Genomic DNA, 21,887 nt, shown 5'->3' on the forward strand with positions numbered 1-21,887 from the left:
AACTTGTATGCAGAAAACAAGTTCTGCTGGAAGAAATGAAAGAACACTTAAATAAATGGCAAGACTTCCTGTGTTCATGAAATGGGATGCTTAATGTTGTTAAGATGTCAACACTACCCAAAGTGAACAGATGCACTGTAATCCCTATCAAAATTCCAGCAACACTTTCTGCAGAAATGGAAAAGCTGAACCTTAAACTCATATAGAACTTAAAAAGGCTCCAAATAGCAAAAACCATGTGACAAAGAAAAACAAAGTTGGAGGTTTCACACTTCCCAATTTCAAAACTTACTGCAAAGCTGCAGTAATCAAAACAGTGTGGTACTGACATAAAGATAATATATAGATTAATGGAATAAATTGAGAGTCCAGAAATGAACCCACATATCCTAGGCCGATTTTTATATCATTTTTTTTGTAGAATATAACAAATATACATGGAAGTGATAACTTTTTAAGTGCCATTTAACAAGCAGTTAGAGAGCAAATTTCAAAGAAAATTGTGGGTTATAATTCCACAGTTTCAGCTATTTCCTTATTGTGAAATATAACATATGTACAAAAAAGTGATAGCTTTCAAATTACAATTTAACAAGTAGCCATAGAACAAATTTCAAAGGATGCTATAGGTTACAGTTCTACCAATTCAGATCTTTCCTTCTAGCTATACTAATACCCTAGCAACCAAGAAAAAGAAAATTATATAGAGATTCAGTATTCATAATACTTTGTAAAATTCCATCCTGTCTGTTGCTACCCCTTCCTCTAGTTTAATCACTTTCCTGATCTTCAGGGATGTCTAGGCAGTGACCACCCTAACTTTTTCATGTTGAAAAGGGTTGTTGATTTTATAAGAAAAGGGGACACATCCGGTTGATGTTCTTGAAGAGGCTATTGCATCTAGGTTTTGGAACTTGGCCAGCATTGGAGTTCTCTGAAGGATTTAAGTTTCTGAAGAACTTAGTGAATAAAATTTTTATAGAGTCTCAGATAGGGATCCAAGTATTCTTTAAGGTTTTGGGGACTGCTGTTGTCTTGGGCTTACCATACTGTGATCACTTGGCATATCTAGGTGAAGCTGACATAGGAGTAACCTCCAGGATAGCCTCTTGACTCTATTTGAATTCTCTTAGCCACTGAAACCTTATTTTGTTGCCTTTCTTTTCCTCCTTTGGGTCAAAAAGGCATTCTCAATCCCTCGATGCCAGGGTCAGGCTCATTCCTGGAATCCATGTTCCACATTGCCAGGAAGACTCATTCATCTGGGGGGTCCTGTCCCACATGGGGGGGGGGGGTGATGAATTTATTTGCAGAGTTAGGCTTAGAGAGAGAAAGTCAACATTTGACTTCAGAACTCTGAAGGAAGGTATAGATTGGAGAAGGATCCCACAAATGCTGAATCAAAGAAAGAGAAAAATATCAGATAGAAAACTTTGATCCCAGACCAGCTGGTCCTCTCCCTTTCCCATCATTCAGTCCCACACAGCCCAGGAAATGCACAGGAGCAGCAGCCGGGATCCCTCCCACATCCCACTGGGGACACAGACTATAAAATCTCTCACAGGAATGAGGCAGATCCCCACCTATATCCAGACACAGAGACCCAAGAACACAGAGACCCACATCAGGAGTTAAGCCATGGAGGAGGGCGCAATACAAAAGGGCAGCAAGATAGCTTCTTAGATCTTACACCCAAAGCACAAGCAATAAATAAATAAATAAATGGGAACTCCTCAAAACCAAATGCTTCTGTGCTTCAGAGGACTTTGTCAAAAAGGTGAAGAGGCAGCCAACTCAATGGGAGAGAATATTTGATAACATTTATCTGATAAAGGTTTGATATTTAGTAAATATAAAGAAATCCCACAACTCAACAATGAAGGACAAAAACCCAATTATAAAATGAGCAAAAGATATGAATAGATATTTTTCCAAAGAGGAAATACAAATGGCTGAAAAGTGCATGAAAAGATTTCATCTTGACTAACTATTAGGGAAATGCAAATCAAAACCACAACGAGATATCATCTCACACTTACTAGAATGATTGCTGTTAAACAAATGGAAACTACAAATGTTGGAGAAGATGTGGAGAAATAGGAACACTTATTCATTGCTGGTGGGAATGTAAAATGGTACAGCCACTGTGGAAGACAGTTTGGCAGTTCCTCAGAAAACAAAATATTGAGTTGCCCCATGACCCAGCAATTCTGCAACTCAGTATATACTCAGAAGATTTGAAAGCAGGGACATGAACAAACATTTGTACACCAATATTCATAGTGGCATTATTCATGATTGCCAAAAGATGGAAACAATCCAAGGGTCCACCAACAGATAAGTGGATAAACAAAATGTTTTATATGATGGAATATTATGCAGCAGTAAGAAGGAATGAAGTCCTGAAGCATGTGACAACATGAATGAACCTTGAGTACATAATGATGAGTGAAATAAGCCAGATATAAAAGGACAGATATTGTATGGTTTCACTAATATGAATTAACCAGAACATATAAACTCAGAGTCTTAAAATGTAGAATATGAGGTACATAGAGATAGACAGAAGCTAGAGAAGGGGAAGTGGTTACTTCATATGTACAGAATTGTTAATGAAGTTGAAGCCTAACTATTGGGGAATGGATAGAGATGATGGTAACTCATTATTGGAATTATAAGTAATAATGCCATATTGTAGGTGAATTTGATTGGAAGTGGTTGTTTAAAGTCATGAACATCACTGATTAACAATACAAATATAAATAAGTTCTTGCATGAACTACTACAAATGTAAAAAAAAAACTAATAGAGGAGTATATGTGAAAAAAAACATAGCTATTGCAAATTATGGACTATAGTTAACAGTAATACTTTAATATTCTTTCATCAACTGTAACAAATTTACTACACCAATACTATGGATCAACAATAGGGGATAAAGGGTGTGGGAGGATTCGGGATTTATTTTTTTATTATTTCTGTTCTGAAGTAAAGAAAATGTTCTAAAATTGATCTTGGGGGTATATGCACAACTAAGTGATGATACCATGAGCCAGTGATTATACATGTCCAGGTTTTAACAAAAGTTTACAAAACATATGAAACAACAGGAAGTGATGACCCAGGCAAAGTAGAAGATTAAAGTGTTAGAAACCATCAGCAAGGAAGGACAGACCTGGGACATACAAAAGACTTTTTAAAAATGTCTAAATATACTCAGAAAGCTAAAGGAAAACATGAACAAGGAACTCAAGGAAAGCAGGAAAATAATAAATGAACACAAATGGATCAATAGAGAGATGGAAATTATGAAAAGGAACCTAACAGAGTTGAGTACCACAGTAACAGAAACTAAAAATTCTCTAGAGCAGTTCAGCAGCAGATTGGAGCTAGGTGAAGAAAGTATCAGTGAACCTGAAGATAAGATAATTGAAATTATCCATTTCAAGTAGCAGAAAGAAGAAAGAATGCAGCAAAGGGGACAGAGCCTGAGGAACCTGTGGGACACCATCAAGCATATCAGTATACACTTTGCAGAAGTCCCAGAAGTGAAAGAAATACAGAAAGGAGCAGAGAGAATATTCAAGAAAATAATGACTGAAAACTTGCCAAATATAATGAAAGACAGGAATATATTCATTTAAGATGCTCAATGAAACCCAGTAAGTAGAAACCCAAATAGATCCATGCCACAGCATAATTAGACTGTCAAATAAAAAAGATGGAGAATTCTGAAAGCCACAAGAGAGAAGCAATATGTTGCATAAGGGGAGTGTCAATAAGATTGAGTGCCAATTTCTCATTGGAAACCATGGAGGCAAGAAGACTGTGGGAAGATGTTGCCGGGGGCGATGCAGAAATTAAGATTAGAGACAAAAATACCACTTGGAGACTGGGAGCAGCGGACACACCACCTGTTGGGTGAGTGTGTCTGTCCCATTCCCAAGACCCTTATTTATTATGCTTTTAGGGTAGAGAAATGCTTTACTGTGCACATAGACATTTTCTCAAGGTTGTTTACATCTGTCTGCAAAATGGGTCTTATCTTATTCTCAGGGACAATAACAGAAAAACAGTTCCCCAGCTGCATTCTCACATCCATGCATACTTTAACGAGGCGTGCCTTGATAGTGTTCCATCTCAGCAGGGGCCTAGTGTTTCAGGCCCCCACCTCAAGTATGCGGGAAGGAGAGGAGAAACTTCAGGCTCTGTTTTCCGCATGTCCCCCTTTTTGTTTTTGTTTTTGCAGACATGATAGCTGGGATTGTAGATTTCTCAGTTAAATCAGAGACTGCTTGTCTCGTGCACCAGAGGACTAGACATAAACATAAAAGACAAATTAATATTATAAAGACACTTTTTAACATTTTACTACTTAAGCTTTTAACCCATGTTAAAGGATTTAGCTGTTGTATTTTATCAGCAATGCTCTGAAAGATTTTAGATGAGGATAAAACTTGGAGATTTGCTTGTTGAATTGCGTGAACATCAGTTTGTAACTGGGAAATATCAATAGATAAATTTTTATGATGTCCCATTAAATGTTTTTTAATTTTATTCCAGCTTACTGCCGAAGAATTACATTCATGTGGAGTTATGCAAAAAGTGATTATATTTCAATCACGTTAATTGTATTCTATGCCTTAGATTTTCTATTTCTTCTCCAAGTAAGAGAACAGCATTTTTTAAGTCAACCAGACATTGGTTAACTTCTTCATCAATTTTCAGCTGTTCTCCCCAGGCTTTACTAGCTTTTTCATGCCATGTTTGTACAAAGTGTGCCATCTGTACTGACTGATGAAGCGCGGTGCCAGATACCGCAGCAGCAGTGGTTACTGCTATTAAACCTATAATAAATGCAATTAATATACCTAGAAATCTTTTTAATCTATGTAACACTTTATTTAATAATGTTAATAGTATATGCATATCAGGAGATGATTCCCAGGGCCTTTCCTAAGTTGCTGGTATCTAGAGGCCCTTTCATTTTTGTAAGATAATTAAGGTAAGATTGCTGTTACTTAAGGTTCTATTTGCATAAGAATATAATGCACAAGTGGCATTAGCATTACAAGAAACCTCCTTAGAACTCATGTTAAGAGAGAGATTACCTATCCAAAATACATATGGGTCTCTAACACAGGCTTGCACACCAGAGTGTTTGAACTCAGTAAATTTTAAAGTGTAATTATTTTTATGGGAATATGTTCCATTCCATATTTTAATATGCTGTAGAGCCATTGGAATCTTCCAAATAGATATTTGAGGGGCAAAATTATTTTAAAAAGGCCATGGTGGGACCATTTCCATACCATGCCATAGTATAGGTTTTCTGGCTTCTGTTTGCATGCTATCAGTATCATTTAGAAGGGTTGCCAAATTATGCGTATGAATTTTCCATCTTAACTGTTCATGTGCTGAGCAGGACTCGTTTTGGCCACTGCAGTTCTGTACTGTGAACCCCTTAGGGGACCAGTTAGCTACAATTCCTTAGGAACCATTAAGCAGTAGTACACCATTAGTCCCTTGACAATTTTCCCAATGTATTCTCATTAAGTCTGGAGACCACTACTTTGGTGCTTGGTAGACAGGATGCTGTGGAGTTCCATCATTTATACTACTATTATGTTGGTATGCAAAACTTTGACCTATTAACAAATATAACATAGAATGAGAGACAATTCCATGCTTTGGAATTATTGAAAGCCATGCTTGTTGCTCAAAAGACAAACATTCTTTCCCATGTCTCAAACATAGCAGTAAATGTAAGAAGGCCAAAGTAGAATTATACTGAGTGCCTTCCTCTTTAGGATGTTTTGGTAGCCTGTCATCTTCTGGGCCAGGAAGCCAGGCTGTATCATTGAGATAAATAAGGGGCTGGATCATTCCATTCCACAGGCCGTAATAGAGGAGGATTGGGGATATATGCCCAATAAGTATAATTACGAGCATGGGCAGCTACTAAAGGAAGCATACTTGCAGTAGTAGTTACAATAGCAAATAAAGCTATCACCAGATTAGAGGGGGTGAACAGCCAGTGCTTTTGCCATACCAGCCGTTCAGCCTGTTGGCACAAATTTTTAATTTGTACCTATGTAGGAGGAAAAGCCTCAGTGGTGGCCGGTGTCAGTCCGATGTGAGTTGTTTTCAGTGAGAGGCCCTCCATCTGCATCACCGGAGGTTCTATGTCCCACATGAAATTTCTCTTTTTCCCACTCATGGTACAGTTTCAAGTGTCATGCGGGCACCCAAATAGGAGTCTGATCTTCACCTGGAGAGACACAAGCAAAACCTTGCCCCCATATTAACAATTTTCCTATTGTCCACTGCCCTGTCACAGGGTCCTTCCACCACACAGGAGTGTTAGGTTGGGAGCCATTCAAGAATCCACACAACACAGGGAGTCAAAGTTTAAGTATAAAGTTTAAGATTTATTAGAGGAAGAAAGCAGGTGGGAGCCAGCAAAAAAGAAGAAAAAAGATAATGGCTCCTGCTCTCTGAGAGCAGCATTTTTTAAAGAAAAAAGGAACCCACGTTGGGTAGGGTGTCTGCTGTGATGTTCTGTGCCTCGATTGGGTGAGTGCTTATCTAGTTTTGGGCTGATTGGTTGGTAGAATTCTGAGACAATATTCTTTTTAGGAAAGCAGCTGCATTATCTAACTGGGGAGAGCAGGCCTTTTTGGTTGTTTATTTTATGGATATATCTGACCTTGCCTTACTTGCCTTTGAGGAGCTACTGTGGCTGGGATGGCCTTGAACAGCCTTGAACAGCCTTCATTCCTTAGTTTATGGGGCACCTGTTTTCTGTGAGATAAGCTGCGGGGCCCCTGGGTTAGAAACTCCTTCTACACATTAGTTTCTTCTTCTGGGATCTAACAAGGAGGACTTTAAGTAAAAATATATTTGGATGTAGTAGGAGGGCTGAAGAAATATCTTTCCTCAGGAGTGCCATCAAATTTTTCATAAAAATTTAAATAATTCAAGGTAAACAAAACACAGGAGAGATGGACCACAGGGGTGATTTTATCCATCCTCTCATCTCCCCCTTTTTGTTTTTATAAATATTTTTTTAATGTTGTGCTACAAAATGTAAAGTTGATAAGGTTTGGAACAGCATTTAAGTGCATTCTATTTAGATCATTGGAAATGACTTTTTACAAAATGAATTTTATTTTTAAATTAAGATCTTAATAATTTTACTGTAGTGACATAATAAATCACTGATAATTTATAGAATAATTGTTAAACTGTAGTTGATTACACTAGTAGGTTGAAGAAATTCAGTGTTTCAGTAGGTACCCTAACTCAACTCTTTATTTTGCAAACCATTGTTTTGTTATTAGAATAACAGAAAGAATGTGAAATAGTTGAGGAAATTTATTTCTATTGCTCACTGTGGTTATACAAAGAATAAAGAAGCAAATCTTTTATATTTTCCAATTTTATACTTTGTTTACTGAATTACAAAGTTTTTGATGTATTTATGATTATAAATTATATATTAAGTTCTTAAATGAATGCTCTCAAATATAACTGTGCACTTTGATATTAATTGCAGTTTAAATTTACAATATTAAATCTATAATTTCACCAAGTAGGAGAAATATGAGCACAATACATCAATAAGAATTTTTAGAGATGAGGATATTGCAAGTGAATTAAATTTAATTTAGATAAATGGACTTAGTTTGGTAAAATTACTTACAAAAAGGAAAGTAAGTTAAGTGTTTTTAAAAGCAAAGAAGCTATTAAAAATACCATGAATTATATTCCCCTATATTTTTCTAAGTACTGCTATCATTGGAGCATGATTGACATTGTATATATATATACACATATATATATATATAAATTATAGAAGTAATAAATTTTAAGTGCTTGATTTAACTCTTTATAATTTAAAAGATAACTAAGTAAAGTGGTTATATTTTCCCAGGCTTTATTTCGACAGTATACTTATGGGAGTATATTTATACAATTTTTAAAAATAGTTTCCACTTTACTTACATAATTACTTTAATGATTCAATACGTTTTAAAATATATTTTAAAATATATTTTAAGTGTCTATTATGTGCAGACAGATATAATTAAATATAATATGTTCTCAGTGAAATCCATTTATAAATATTTAAAAGTAGTAAAATTCAGAGAGATACATTATATTAGTTAAGAGTAGGACAACAGGCAGATCCATAATATAATACTATTATATTATATTATATTATACTATAATCCATAATATAATCAAATAGATTTGATTGTGGCAAATCTTATTTAATGACAAGCAAGTTATGAGTGAGAAAATATTCCCTTTATATATGTATATTTTTAATGAGAGAATAAATAAGTTAAATAAAATGGCCATTTGAATTGGGCACTGCTGGGAGGAACCCCTTTTTATGAAGTATTTTTTATAAGACAAACAAAACACAAACACACACACACACATACACTTGGCTTGCAGGGGCTTTCTGAGAAAATGGAATAATTGAATGCATGTGACAAAATTGCAGAGAAGTTATTTTGACAAAACCAGTTTTTTGCCTTTTACATCGATTACTCAGGAAAACATTTTTGTAACCTTTTCCTAAGAAACAATACCTTAATAATCTAAGGAAACTTCTAATAAAAGCATATTTTTAAAAAAATATTTCATATTAAAAGTTACCAAAACGATTTTGGAAATTGTTTTTAAGCAAACATTTTACAACATACAATTATTATGATGAGAAGCAGGATAGGAGAAGCAGGAAGAGAGTGGCTAGGTTGATAGTAAAACAGCAGGAGCATATTTTGTGAATTATTAGGCACATACCCACAATATTGAATATTAATTATGGCTTTAGGTGGTGGTTAGAATATTAAGAGCTATTTTGTTTTACAAAACCACTTTTTTTCTTTAAGTTGTGAGGTTCTATTGTTAAGCAGTTATCACTAGTTTTTACCATTTTTTAACTTTGACAACAGAAATAATTTTTTCCACAAACCTTTTACAGCTTTCTGTATCCATTCCTTAACCTTGACTACAAAAACAAATTTTTCACTTCACAAACTTTTTGCATCTTCCTGTATTCATTCAGGCTTCATTCTACATTCTTAAACAATCAGTTATTTAGAGCAAAGCTACTTTCTCTTTCCCTCTAATTAGAAAAACATTCTTTATACTCTTTATACAACATATTATTACCATTAAAATCAAACTTGGTAGAACACTGCTAGACATTTAAAACACTTTAGTTAATACATTCTGAAACAGCAATAAACAATCTTTTGGCAGGGATTAATGGACTGTATAGGTGTTACATTGCTCCATAACAGGACGCCAAGAATTGTTAGGAATAGGAATTTGTTTTTTGTGTTGCTCATCCTGCAAAGGCAGAGGAGGTGGAGGTGGCCAATTTTCCTCCTCTCCAATTACATCCTTTTTTTCAGACTCCTCAGGGGGAGCCGTGGGCTAAACGGATGATTGAAGGGGACATAGGGCAGTACAAACTAGCCCCCAGGTCATTAAGGTTGAGATCGATATTTTGCTTTCTAATTTCTGTTTCTTTTTAAGGATGTAGCTGATTAGTTTTCAAAATTCCAAATCTAAAGTGCCTTGTTGAATAGAAGATAAGTGCCTTGTTGAATAGAAGATAGCTGGGGGTTTTTGTTCCTGGTGCAGGTGGGGGAGCAGGAGGAGGCCGTGGAAGCTCCTCAAATTGAGGAGGATGATGGAGAGCGTGGCTTAAGGGGGAGAGAATCCTTACCCTCTGGGTCTGCTGGATTATTATCATTATTCTTCTCCTCATTTTCCATCGGGAGAGGCTTTAAAACTGACTTAATCAAGGTCCAAGTGGACCAAATAGTGACTGGCAAAGGGACACTCTGTATATGCAATTTTTTTTAACTCTTTACCTGCCTTACCCCAATCACTAGATTCCAGGGAGCCAAGAGAGGGAAACCAAGAGTAATACTTTTCTACAATTTGCAAGAGCTCTAGAATATGAGATTCATTAGCCTTAGCACTGCCAGCTTTTAAGAGCTGATGGAGGAGATAGACATAGGGTAGATACTTGGTTGTGCTGTCTCCATTCCCCATAGTAACCCTGCTTTAACAAAATGCTCAGGAGTCTTCTTACCTAGAGAAGTAGTGAGGCCTCTGCTCCACCCGAGTTCCTGCACCGATATCACACACCTTAGTCTACTAAACGAGCCTTCCCCGGAACGGAGCGGACCAGCCACTTTGAGATTCCGGCCCCTCGTTGGGCGCCACTTGTTGCCGGGGGTGATGCAGAAATTAAGATTAGAGACAAAAATATCTCTTGGAGACTGGGAGCATGAGACACACTGCCTGTCGGGTGAGTGTGTCTGTCCCGTTCCCAAGACCCTTATTTATTATGCCTTTAGGGTAGAGAAATGCTTTACTGTGCACGTAGACATTTTCTCAAGGTTGTTTACATCTGTCTGCAAAATGGGTCTTATCTTATTCTCAAGGACAATAACAGAAAAACAGTTCCCCAGCTGCAGCCTCACATACACGCATACTTTAACGAGGCGTGCCTTGTTAGTGTTCCATCTCAGCAGGGGCCTAGTGCTCCAGGCCCCCACCTCAAGTATGCGGGAAGGAGAGGAGAAACTTCAGGCTCTGTTTTCCACAGGAAGACATATTTAAAGTGCTCAAAGAAAGAAATTGCCACACAAGAATTCCATATCTGGAAAAACTCTCTTTCAAAAATGAGGGAGCGATTAAGACTTTCCTAAGTAAACAAAAACTGAGAAAATTCATAACCACTATATAGGCCCTACAATAGGTGGTAAAGAGAGCTCTGCTGGTTGAAAGGAAGGGACAATATACATAAAACTGAAGCCATATAAAGATAATAAAGATCTCCAGCATGAATAATGACATGGGTAAAATAAATGCCAGTACTTGTTTTTAGTTTGTAACTCCATTTTTTACTTCCTACAGAATCTAAAATGCAAATGCATAAAATGTAACAATAAATTAGTGGGTTTGGACTCATACTGTATAAACATGTAATCTGTGATAAGAACTACATTAAAGTGGAGACATGGAAGGATAAAGGACAATAGTTTGCATATAATATTGAAATCAATTTGGTACCAAAGCAAACAAGATTGTTACATATTTAGGGGAGTATATTTAAGCCCCATGGTCAATACAAAGGAAACATCAAGGGATATGCAAGCTTATGGAGAAAGAAATAAGAGTACAGGCTGCTAGGGGCAGGGAGCAGGGGGAGTGGGGAACTAATGCATAATGGGTGTAGGGTTTCTGTTTGGGGAGATGGGAAAGTGTTAGTAATGGAAACTGGTAATGGTACCACAATATTATGAATGGGTTTAATCCCATTGAATGGTATGCTTGGGAGTGATTTAGATGGGAAAGTTTGTGTTGTATATATGTTCCCACAATTAGAGAGAGAGCGAGAGAGAAGGGAGGGAGGGACGGAGGGAAGAAGGAAGGGAGGAGGTAAGAAAGAAAGAACTACTAAAGGGACAATGGCAATTAAATGCAATACATGATCCTGGATGGGATCTAGCAATGGAGGAGAAAAGGCTCAAAGGGACATTATTGGAACATGTGAAAAAATTGGCATATAGATTGTAAGTTTTATATCAACACCAAATTGCTTGAACTTGATAACAGTGCTTAAGATGGTTACTTAGGGAATATCCTTGTTCTTAGGAAATGTAAAAGTCAATATTAAGTGTTCAAGGAACATGATGTATACAACCTACATTCAAATGCTCAGAAAATGGATCAATGATAGATGATAGATAGATAGATAGATAGATAGATAGACAGACAGATGGCAAAAGTTAAATTTAGTAAATCTGGGTATCTGGGAGGGTATGTATGTTGGAGTTCTCTGTATGGAGTTTGCATTATTTTTGTAATTGTCCTGTAAGTTCAAATGTATTTCAAAATAAAAAAATTTAAAAAGGAAGAAATATATGAATATTATATTAAAATCAATGTAAAATACATAGATAAAAGTAAAAATTCCAATTCACAGAACACACCTAAGATTTTTGCACTTTACTCAGAAAAAAAGCAATAATCACAACACAAAGTTACGCTTATTAGGGTGGGAGGAGAGGCCAGGGTGAGGGAAGGGGAAGTCTTACCATCTGAGAGGAAGTGGGAGGGATGTTCAATTTATGACAGCTTATGATGAAGTTTCCTGCCTTGAAATCTTCAGAACCAGTCTTCACTGCTGAGAACATGATGTGGCTGCTCCATTCTCTCATGCTTGTCTTCTGCCTTGGCCCAGGTAAATGTCTAACCCAGACCCATCTGATTATTGTGTCTCCCAGGTTTTGTGCAACTTGCTCAAAGTCACCTCTGTGCAGCTGTCTGTCCATCCGTCTGTCTGCCAAGGGACTGTGTTGGGTTCAACAGTGGTACCTGACAAACTGCTGCCTCCTCTCCACCTTGAACGCAAAAGGCCTGGGATGATTCAGAGTTAACAACTTCAGCTGTGACTGCATTTAAGAGGATTATTTGCTGGGGCATGGGAAATGAGTTTTTGTAAGACAAGACTGGAATTTATGACGAGCAGTTTGTGGTATAAAGAATACTAAGACTAGGAAAATGAGTCCTGATACCAGTTTTAGCTACTCTCTTGCTGTGTAAGGACAGGTAGGTTACTTACCCTTCCTAAGCCTCATTATCCTCATCTGAAACACTGAAAATCTACGAGTCAATTTAGGCAAAAATTCTGGGTCCCAACCAAAACATGAGAAATAGTGCTTTCACCTTTTGCTAAATGCAAAATAAATAGGTCTCCAGCTCCCTGTTGCTTTGATGCAAATCAGGCACTAGCCCAACAATGTTTTAATGTTTTATATGGCAGTGAGAAAGGAATTAGCCGATTCAGGCTGCTCCCTGCTCTCTGCTGTCTGTTATTTGGAGAACACATAGGTTCACATCATGTTTGGGGAACTACAGGTGGATCACATGGGCTGATGTGTAGGATGCAGGCAAAAGACAAGACAGGAAAGCTAGCCCAGTGCTAGCAGAGGGTAAATGACAATATAGCTAACATTCACTGGGTGCTGATTCTGTGCTTTCTTTACAATGCATTATGTACATAAGCCTCATTACAATGCTGAGTTTGTATTATTTTTTATCCCCATTTTAAAATAAGGAACTGAGGCTAAGATGCCTAAATTTCCTTAGCCAACATTTGGCAGAGGTGACAAGCTCTTGAAATAGTTCTGAAAAACAATGACAACAAACACAGCAGCAGCACAACAGAAAAAGAGTGACAAAAGCATGAGACTATAGATGTAGAATTGCCTGGATTGATTGGCAATGGGAATAAGGATATGAGGATTCATTAGCTCATTAGGTAAATATTCAATGAACACCTGTTGGATGCCTGGTGCTGTTCCAGTTCCCGGGGATACATCATGACCAAAGCAGACAAAAATCCACGCCTTCAGAAATTAACATTTTAGCAAGAGAGCAAATCATAAACAAGATAAGTAAAGTAGTATATTGGATAGTGATAAATAATAAAGAGGTAAAAAAAAAATAAGCAATTTTAAGGGATATGGGGGAAGAGGGGAGAATGAGAGGGTAGGCAGTGAAATTTCAGACTAGCTAGCCAAGGATGACAAAGTTGAGAGGGAGAAGTAGTCAAGGGAAGGAGAGTTCAATTTTGAACCTACTGATTTTAAGACATCACTGTGATATCCATCAGGAGACTTCCTGAAGACATGGAAATTTAGGACTGGAGAAAGTTCCCTGGGGACTACTATTCTGCTTTTTGTCTCCACAGATTTACCTATTCTGGATATTCTATTTCATATAAATGGAATCATACAATATGTGGTCTTTTGTGTCCAGCTTCTTTCACTTAGCATAATGTTTTCAAGTTTCATCCACAGTGCAGCATGTATCAGAACTTCATTCCTTTTTATGGCTGAACAATATTCCATTGTACAGATATACCACATTATGTTTATCCATTTATCCATTGATGGACATTTGGGGTGTTTCCACCTTTTGGCTATTGTGAATAGAGCTGCTAATGGACATTCATGGACAAGTATTTCTTAGAATACCTGTTTTCAATTCTTTTGAGTATATACCTAGGAGTGGGGTTGCTGGATTATATGGTAATTCTACACTTAACTTTTTGAGTTAACATCAAACATCAAACTGTTTTCCAAGCTGCTGCACCATTTTCCATTCCTACCATCAATGTATGAGGGTTTCAATTTCTCCACATCCTGCCACTGTTTATTTTCCTTTTTTAAAAAAGAAATATCCATCATGGTATGTATGAAGTGGTATATTTTTGTAATTTGGATTTGCATTTCCCCAATGACTAATGATGTTGAGCATCTTTGCCTGTGCTTACCAGTCATTTGTTTGTCTTCTTTGGAGAAATATGTACTCATGCCCTTTGCCAATTTTTAAATTGGGTTATTTTTCTTTATATTGTTGAGTTGTCATGGTTTTAAGAAAATATATTCCAAATATTAAACCCTTATCAGATATATGATTTGAAACTATTTGCTCCCATTATGGAGGCTGTTTTCTCACTTTCTTGATAATGTCCTTTGATGCAAAAAAATTTTAATTTTGATGAAATCCAGTTTATCTATTTTTTCAGCTGTTGCTTGTGCTTTTGGTATCATATCTAACAATCCATTGCCAAATCCAAGGATATAAAGATTTACTCCAAACTCTTATTCATTGTTGGTGGGACTGTATAATGGTTCAGCCACTCTGGAAGACAGTCTGGCAGTTCCTTAGAAAACTAGATATAGAGTTACCCTTCAATCCAGCAATTGCACTTCTCAGTATATACCCAGAAGATCTGAAAGCAGTGACGCGAACAGATGTCTGTATGCCAATGTTTATAGTAGCATTATTCACAATTGCCAAGAGATGGAAACAACCCAAATGTCCTTCAACAGATGAGTGGATAAATAAAATGTGGTATATACACACGATGGAATACTACGCGGCAGTAAGAAGGAACGATCTCGTGAAACATATGACAACTTGGATGAACCTTGAACACATAGTGCTGAGCAAAATAAGCCAGGCACAAAAAGGGAAATATTATCTGCTACCACTAATGTGAACATTGCTGGGGGAGAATGCAGGGGTGTTGGTCTTCCCCACCTTGATGGTTGCTGATGTGCTCACAGACATTGGGGACTGGTGGTTTGATGGGCTGAGCCCTCAATCACGGGACTTGGCCTTGGGAAGATTGTTACTGCAAAGGAGAGGCTAAGACTGCTTATAATTGTGCCTAAGAGTCTCCTCCTGAATGCCTCTTCGTTGCTCAGATGTGGCCCTCTCTCTCTAGCTAAGCCAACTTGAAGGTGAAATCACTGCCCTCCCCCCTATGTGGGATCTGACACCCAGGGGTGTAAATACCCCTGGCAATGTGGAATATGACTCCTGGGGAGGAATCTGGACCCAGCATCATGGGATGGAGAATGTCTTGTTGACCAAAAGGGGGATGTGAAATGAAAAGAAATAAGTTTCAGTGGCAGAGAGATTCCAAAAGGAGCCGAGAGGTCACTCTGGTGGGCACTCTTACACACAATATAGATAACCCTTTTTAGGTTCTAATGAATTGGAATAGCTAGCAGTAAATACCTGAAACTATCAAACCACAACCCAGAACCCTTGAATCTTGAAGATGATTGTATAAAAAAGGTAGCTTATGAGGGGTGACAATGTGATTGGGAAAGCCATGTGGATCACACTCCCCTTTGTCCAGAGTATGGATGGATGAGTAGAAAAACAGGGGCAAAACAAAAACAAAAACAAAACAACAACAAAAAAAAACCCACCCAGTGTTCTTTTTTTACTTTAATTGTTCTTTTCCCTTTAATTTTTATTCTTATTACTTTTGTGTGTGTGGTAATGAAAATGTTCAAAAATTAAATTTGGTGATGGATGCACAACTATATGGTGGTGCTGTGAACAATTGATTATATGCTTTGTATGACTGTGTGGTATGTGAATATATCTCAAAAAATTGAATTATTAAAAAAAGATTAACTTCAATGTTTTTTTCCTAAGATTTTTACAGTTTTAGCTCTTATATTTGGGATTTTGATCCTTTTTGAGTTAATTTTTGTATATGGTATGAGGTAGGCTCTAACTTCATTCTTTTGCATATGGATATCCTGTTGTCCCAGCACCATGTGTTAAGGAGACTATTCTTTCCCTCATTGAATGGTTTTGGCAACTATGTCAAAAATCAACTGGCCTTAGATGTGTGGCTTCACTTCTGGGCTCTCAATTCTATTCCTTTAGCCTGTATGTATATCCTTATGCCGGTAGCACACTGTTTTGATTATTGTGGTTTTTTTAATAGGAAGTGTGAGACCTCCGACTTTGTTTTTCTTTTACAAGATTGTTTTGGCTATTCAGGGCCTCTTGAAATTCCACATGAATTTGAGGACTGGCTTTTCCATTTATGCAGAAAAGGCTGCTGGAATTTTGATAGGGGTTTCATTGAATCTGCATATTGCTTAGGTAGTAGTGACATCTTACCTATATTAAGTGTTCCAATCCATAAACACAGGACGTCTTGCCATTTTAAGTCTTCTTTAATTTCTTTCAGCAGTGTTTTGTTGTTTTCTTCACATAAGTCTTTCACCTCCTTGGTTAAATTTAGTCCTAGAAGTTCATTCTTTTAGATTCTATTGTAAATGAAATTGTTTTTCTTAATTTCCTTTCCAGATAATTCATTGATTGTATGTAGAAATACAACTAACTCATTTGTTGATCTTTTATCCTGCAACTTTACTGAATTTGCTTATTAGCTCTGATTGTTGTTACGTGGAGTTTTATGATTTTCTTTATATAAGATTATATTTTCTGTGAATAGGGATGATTTATCTTCTTCCTTTCCAATTTGTAATCCTTTTATTTTTTTTTCTTACTTAATTTCCCTGGCTAGATCTTCCTGTACACTGTTGGGTAGAAGTGGCACAAGAGGACATTCCTGTCTTATTTCTAACTTTAAGGGAAAAGCTTTCAGTTTTCACCACTGCGTATGATGTTAACTGTAGGTTTTTTCATAACTGCCATTTAATCAAGTCAAGGAAGCACACTCCTATTTTTAGTTCATAAGAGTTTTTATCATGTATTTTGTCAAATGCTTTTTCTGCATCAATTGAGATGATCATTTGAGTTATTTTTCCTTAATTCTATTGATGTGGTATATTACAAAGACTGATTTTCATATATTGAGCCACCCGTTCATCCATGGGATAAATCCCTCTTGGCCATGGTGTATGATCCCTTTAAAATGCTGCTGGATTCAGTTTGTTAGTATTTTATTGAAGACTTTTTCATCTATATTCATAGGGGATATTGGTCTGTAGTTTGCTTTTCTGTGATGTCTTTGTCTGACTTTGGTATCTGGGCAATGCTGGCCTCATGGAGTGAGTTATAAAATGTTCTCTCCTTTTCTGTTTTTGGAAGAGTTTGAGAAGGATTGGTGTTCATTCTTTAAGTGACTGGTAGAATATACCAGTGTTGCCATCTTGTTCTGGTAGGTGTTTGATTACTGATTCAGTCTCTTTAATTGTTTATAGATCCATTCAAATTTTTATTTCTTGTTGAGTCAATATGATAGTTTTCTAGGAATTTTTCTTTCCAGGAATTTGTCCATTTCATCTAAGTTATCTATTTTGTTGATGTACAGTTCTTCATAGTATTCTTTTATTTTGGTAACATCAGTAGTAATGTCCCCACTGTCATTTCTCATTTTATTAATTTGAGCCTTTTCTTAGCTAAAGGTTTGTGAATTGTGTGATTTCAAAAAGCTGCCTTTTGGTTTTGTTGATTTTCTCTATTGTTTTTCTATTCACGATTTCATTTATCTCTGCTCTAATCTTTATTATTTATTTACTCATGCTGGGTTTAGTTTGCTCTTCTTTTCCTATTAATTTGAGATCTTCGTTCTTTTTTAATATAGGCATTTCTACCTATAAATTTCCCTCTGAGTACTGCTTTTGCTACATCCTATAAGTTTTCGTATGTTGTTTTGTTTTTGTTCATTGCGAAGTATTTTTCATTTCTTTTGTGATTTCTTGTTTGACCATGGGTTATTTGAAAATGTATTGTTTAACTACCACATACATGTGAATTTTCCGGCTTTCCTTCTGTTCTTGATTTCTAGTTCCATTCTATTGTGTACAGAGAAGATATTTTGTATGAATTCAACCTTTCAAAACTTATTAGGATTTGTTTTGTAGCTTAACATGTGATCTATCCTGGAGAATGTTCCATGCACTCTTGAGAAAAATGGGTATTCCACTGTGTTGGGTTAGAGTGTTCTATTTGGTTCTGTTAGGTCTAGCTGGTTTATAGTGTTGTTCAAGTCCTCTATTTTCTTATTGATCTTCTGTCTAGCTGTTCTATCCTTTACTGAAGTGAGGTGTTGAAGTCTCCACCTATCGTTGTAGAGCTATGTATTTCTCAATTTACTTCTGTCGATTTTTTGCATATAATGTCCTTTTCTGCCTTTTGTAACAGTAACTTAAAGCCTATTTTGTCTGATATTAGTATAGCCACTTGACTCTCATTTGGTCACTATTTGCACGTAATATCTTCTTCCATCCTTTCACTTTCAACCTATTTTTAAATTGGATCAAAGTTGAGTATTTTATAGATATCATATAGTTGGATCATGATTTTTATTGTCAATTCTGCAAAAATCTACCTTTTAATTGGAGGTTTTGATACATTTACATCAAAAGTAATTAATGATAAAAAACTTTTTAAAAAAAACACACAAAGATGGATTTCTGAATAAAAAATTTTAAAAAAACAAAAAACATACAAGGGTGGATTTCTGAATAAAATTTAAAAAACAACAACAAAAAACACACAAAAGTAATTAATGATAAAGAAGGATTAATTCCGCCCTTTTGTTAGTTTTTCTATATATCATATATTTTTTGTTCTTCAGTTCCTCCACTACTGCGTTCTTTAGTGTTTAATTAATTTTTCTGGAATGCATCATTTTGGTTCCTTTCTTATTTCCTTTTCTGTATATTTTTTAGCTGTTTTCTTAGTGGTTATCCTGGTGATTACAACCAACCTCTTAACTTATAACAATCTATTTTGAACCAAAACAGCCTGAGCTGCAATAGTTTACAAAAACTCTGTACCTATACAGCTCAGCCCCTCCTCTTTTGTGATAATGTTGTCACAAAGTACTTCTTAAAATATTGTGTGCCCAATAATATAGATTTATATTATTGTTTTATGCATTTGTCTTTTAAATCATATAGAAAAAAAAGAGGAGTTACAAATCAAAAATATAATAATGCTGGATTTTGTATTTATCTATGTAGTTACCTTTATTTCTTTGTATGCCTTTGAGTTAGTGATAATATGTTCTTTCATTTTTGCCTGAAGAACGCCCTTTAGCATTTCTTGTAGGGCCAGTCTAGTAGCAATGAATTCCTCTTCTTTTGTTTATCTGGGAATATCTTAATTTCTCCTTCATTTTTGAAGGATATTTTTTTTACCAAATATAGAAATCTTCATTGACATTTTTTTTTTGCTTTCAGCATTTTAAATATGTAATCCCACTGCAATCTGGCCTCCATGGTTTCTCATGTGAAGTCACTGTTAATCTTATTGAGGATCCTTAAACATGACGAGTCACCTTTCTCTTGCTGCCTTCGAGAATCTGACTTTGTTATTCAATAGTTTGATTATAATGCATCCCAATGTGGATCTTTTTGGTTTTTTTTAAATCCTTCTTGGAGTTCATTGAGCTTTTTTGGATGTATAGATTCATGTCTTTTATCAGATTTGGAAGTTTTTGGCCATTATTTCTTCAAATATTCTTTGTTCTTTCTTCCCCTTTCTCCCTCTCCTCTCCTTCTGGAACTTCCATTAATGTATATGTTGATTCACTTGATGGTGTACCACAGATCTCTTAAGCTCTATCTACTTTTCTTCATTCTCTTTGCTTTCTGCTCCTCAGACTGAATAATTTCAATTGAACTATCTTTAAGTTTACTGATTCTTTCTTCTGCCTGCTCAAATTTACTCTACTGAGTTTTTCATTTAGTTATTATACTTTTCAGCTCTAGAATTTCTGTTTGGTTCCTTTTTATAATGTCTATCCCTTTATTAATGTTCTCTATTTGTTGAGACCTTTAATTATTTGTCTATTATTACCATTAGCAATTTGAGCATATTTAAGACAGTTGATTTAAAGTCTCTGTCTAGTAAGTCCATTGTCTGTTAATTTCTCCTGTGACTGGGTGATACTTTTTTGTTTATTTGCATGCTATGTAATTTTTGTTGTTGAAAACTGGACATTTTAAATATTATCATATAACTCTGGAAGTCAGGTTCTTCCCCTTTATCAGGATATGTTTGTTCGTTTGTTTATTTATTTATTTATTTATTTATTCATTTATTTATTTATTGCTTGCTCTGGGCCATAGGATTTCTTCCTTTAGTGGCTTTTCTAAATGATTTAGTAAAGACTGCATTCTTTATCATGTATGGCCTCTGGAGTCTCTTCCTTTAGTTTCAACCAGTTAGTGTTTTAACAGAGATTTCCTTAAATGCCTGGAGAAAATTAAACCTCTCCTAGTCTTGGAAGAATGGCTCTGTGTTGTAGCACTCTTCAACACTTGGCCAGGCTGTTTACCACTTAGCCTTCACTTCCTACTTAAAGATCACTTACTGAGCATAAAGATCAGTTAAAAGTGAAAGCTTAGGGTCTTCTAAGTTCTTTTCTGAACATGTGTTCTGACTTGCATATGCCACTCTAAATTCCTCAGTATATTAAATACTTTTCAATGCCCTAATTCTCCAAAGAATCTTTCTCCACAGCTTTTTCTCCCAGGCCTTTGGCATGTCTATTGTTTGACTCAACTGTAATCTTTTGCATCAGGTAGCAGTGGGTTGTTCATTTGCCTTTCAATGTGTTCAAGGAATGCCCTCTGTGCAACCATATTTCCACCCTGAGAGAGTTCAAGTAAGGAAAATTAACAGCAAGTGCCTTGCAGTCCCAGCCAGGTCAAGACACACAAATACAAATCTTTAAGACAAGATGTGCTCTGAAACCTCCAGAACAAGGAACAAAGCTCCCATACTGGAACACAGGCTGCCATATTCAAGACTGCTGCCAAATCAGAGGTGTGAGAGATCAAGGGCAAGTAATAAAATTGCAAATACTCTACTACCATTTTAAGTTTCCTCTTTTTTTAATGCAATTTTATTGAAATATATTCACATACCATATAGTCATCCAAAGTGTACAATCCATTTTTCACGGTATCATCATATTGTTGTACATTCTTCACCACAGTTTTTGAACATTTTCATTACTCAAAAAAACAAGCCAATAAAAAGAATAAAAATAAAAATAAAAGTAATAAAGAACACCCAAAACATCTCGTACCCCACCACCAACCCCCGTTATTCATTTACTTTTGTCCCCATTTTTCAACTCATCTGTCCATACACTGGATAAAGGGATTGTGAGCCACAACATTTTCACAATCACATGGTCACACCATATAAGCTATAGAGTTATATGATCATCTTCAAGAATCAAGAATACTGGGTTGCAGTTCAACAGTTATTTCCTTCTAGCTATTTTAATACACTAAGAACGGAAAAGGGATATCTTTAAAATGCATAAGAATAATCTCCAGAATGACCTCTTGACTCCATCTGAAATCTCTCAGCCACTGAAACTTTATTTTGTTTCATTTCTCTTCCCCCTTTTGGTCCAGAAGTCTTTCTCAATCCATGATACTGGCTCCAGACTCATCCCCAAGTTGCCTCTTTTTAATTCAACATTTGCTTGGTTGCAGTGAACCTTAGACAATCTTCCAAAGTTCCAAAAAAAT

General features: G+C 36.0%; 2 protein-coding genes across 5 annotated transcripts in view; both read left to right on the plus strand.

Moving 5' to 3' along the window:
* Positions 1 to 21,887, plus strand: part of CD84 (CD84 molecule) — an 85,962-nt gene that overhangs the window by 49,168 nt on the left and 14,907 nt on the right. Inside the window, exon 8 of one of the 2 annotated variants that reach the window (XM_037825570.1) lies at positions 12,212 to 12,283. In XM_037825570.1, the coding sequence (XP_037681498.1) occupies positions 12,212 to 12,238 (27 nt within the window). In that variant the 3' untranslated portion in view covers positions 12,239 to 12,283. Of the gene's footprint in view, positions 1 to 12,211; positions 12,284 to 12,326; positions 13,909 to 21,887 lie in introns of those variants that run through there. The other variant, XM_037825568.1, reaches the window with a different exon arrangement.
* SLAMF6 (SLAM family member 6) overlaps positions 12,212 to 21,887 on the plus strand; it is a 34,328-nt gene continuing 24,652 nt past the window's right edge. For all 3 annotated transcript variants that reach the window (XM_037825572.1, XM_037825574.1, XM_037825573.1), the window contains exon 1: positions 12,212 to 12,283. In XM_037825572.1, coding sequence (XP_037681500.1) covers positions 12,235 to 12,283 — 49 coding nt within the window. In that variant the 5' untranslated portion in view covers positions 12,212 to 12,234. The remainder of the gene's footprint in view (positions 12,284 to 21,887) is intronic.

This window comes from Choloepus didactylus, chromosome 2 (genome assembly GCF_015220235.1).
Source record: "Choloepus didactylus isolate mChoDid1 chromosome 2, mChoDid1.pri, whole genome shotgun sequence".
NCBI classification, from domain to species: domain Eukaryota; kingdom Metazoa; phylum Chordata; class Mammalia; order Pilosa; family Megalonychidae; genus Choloepus; species Choloepus didactylus.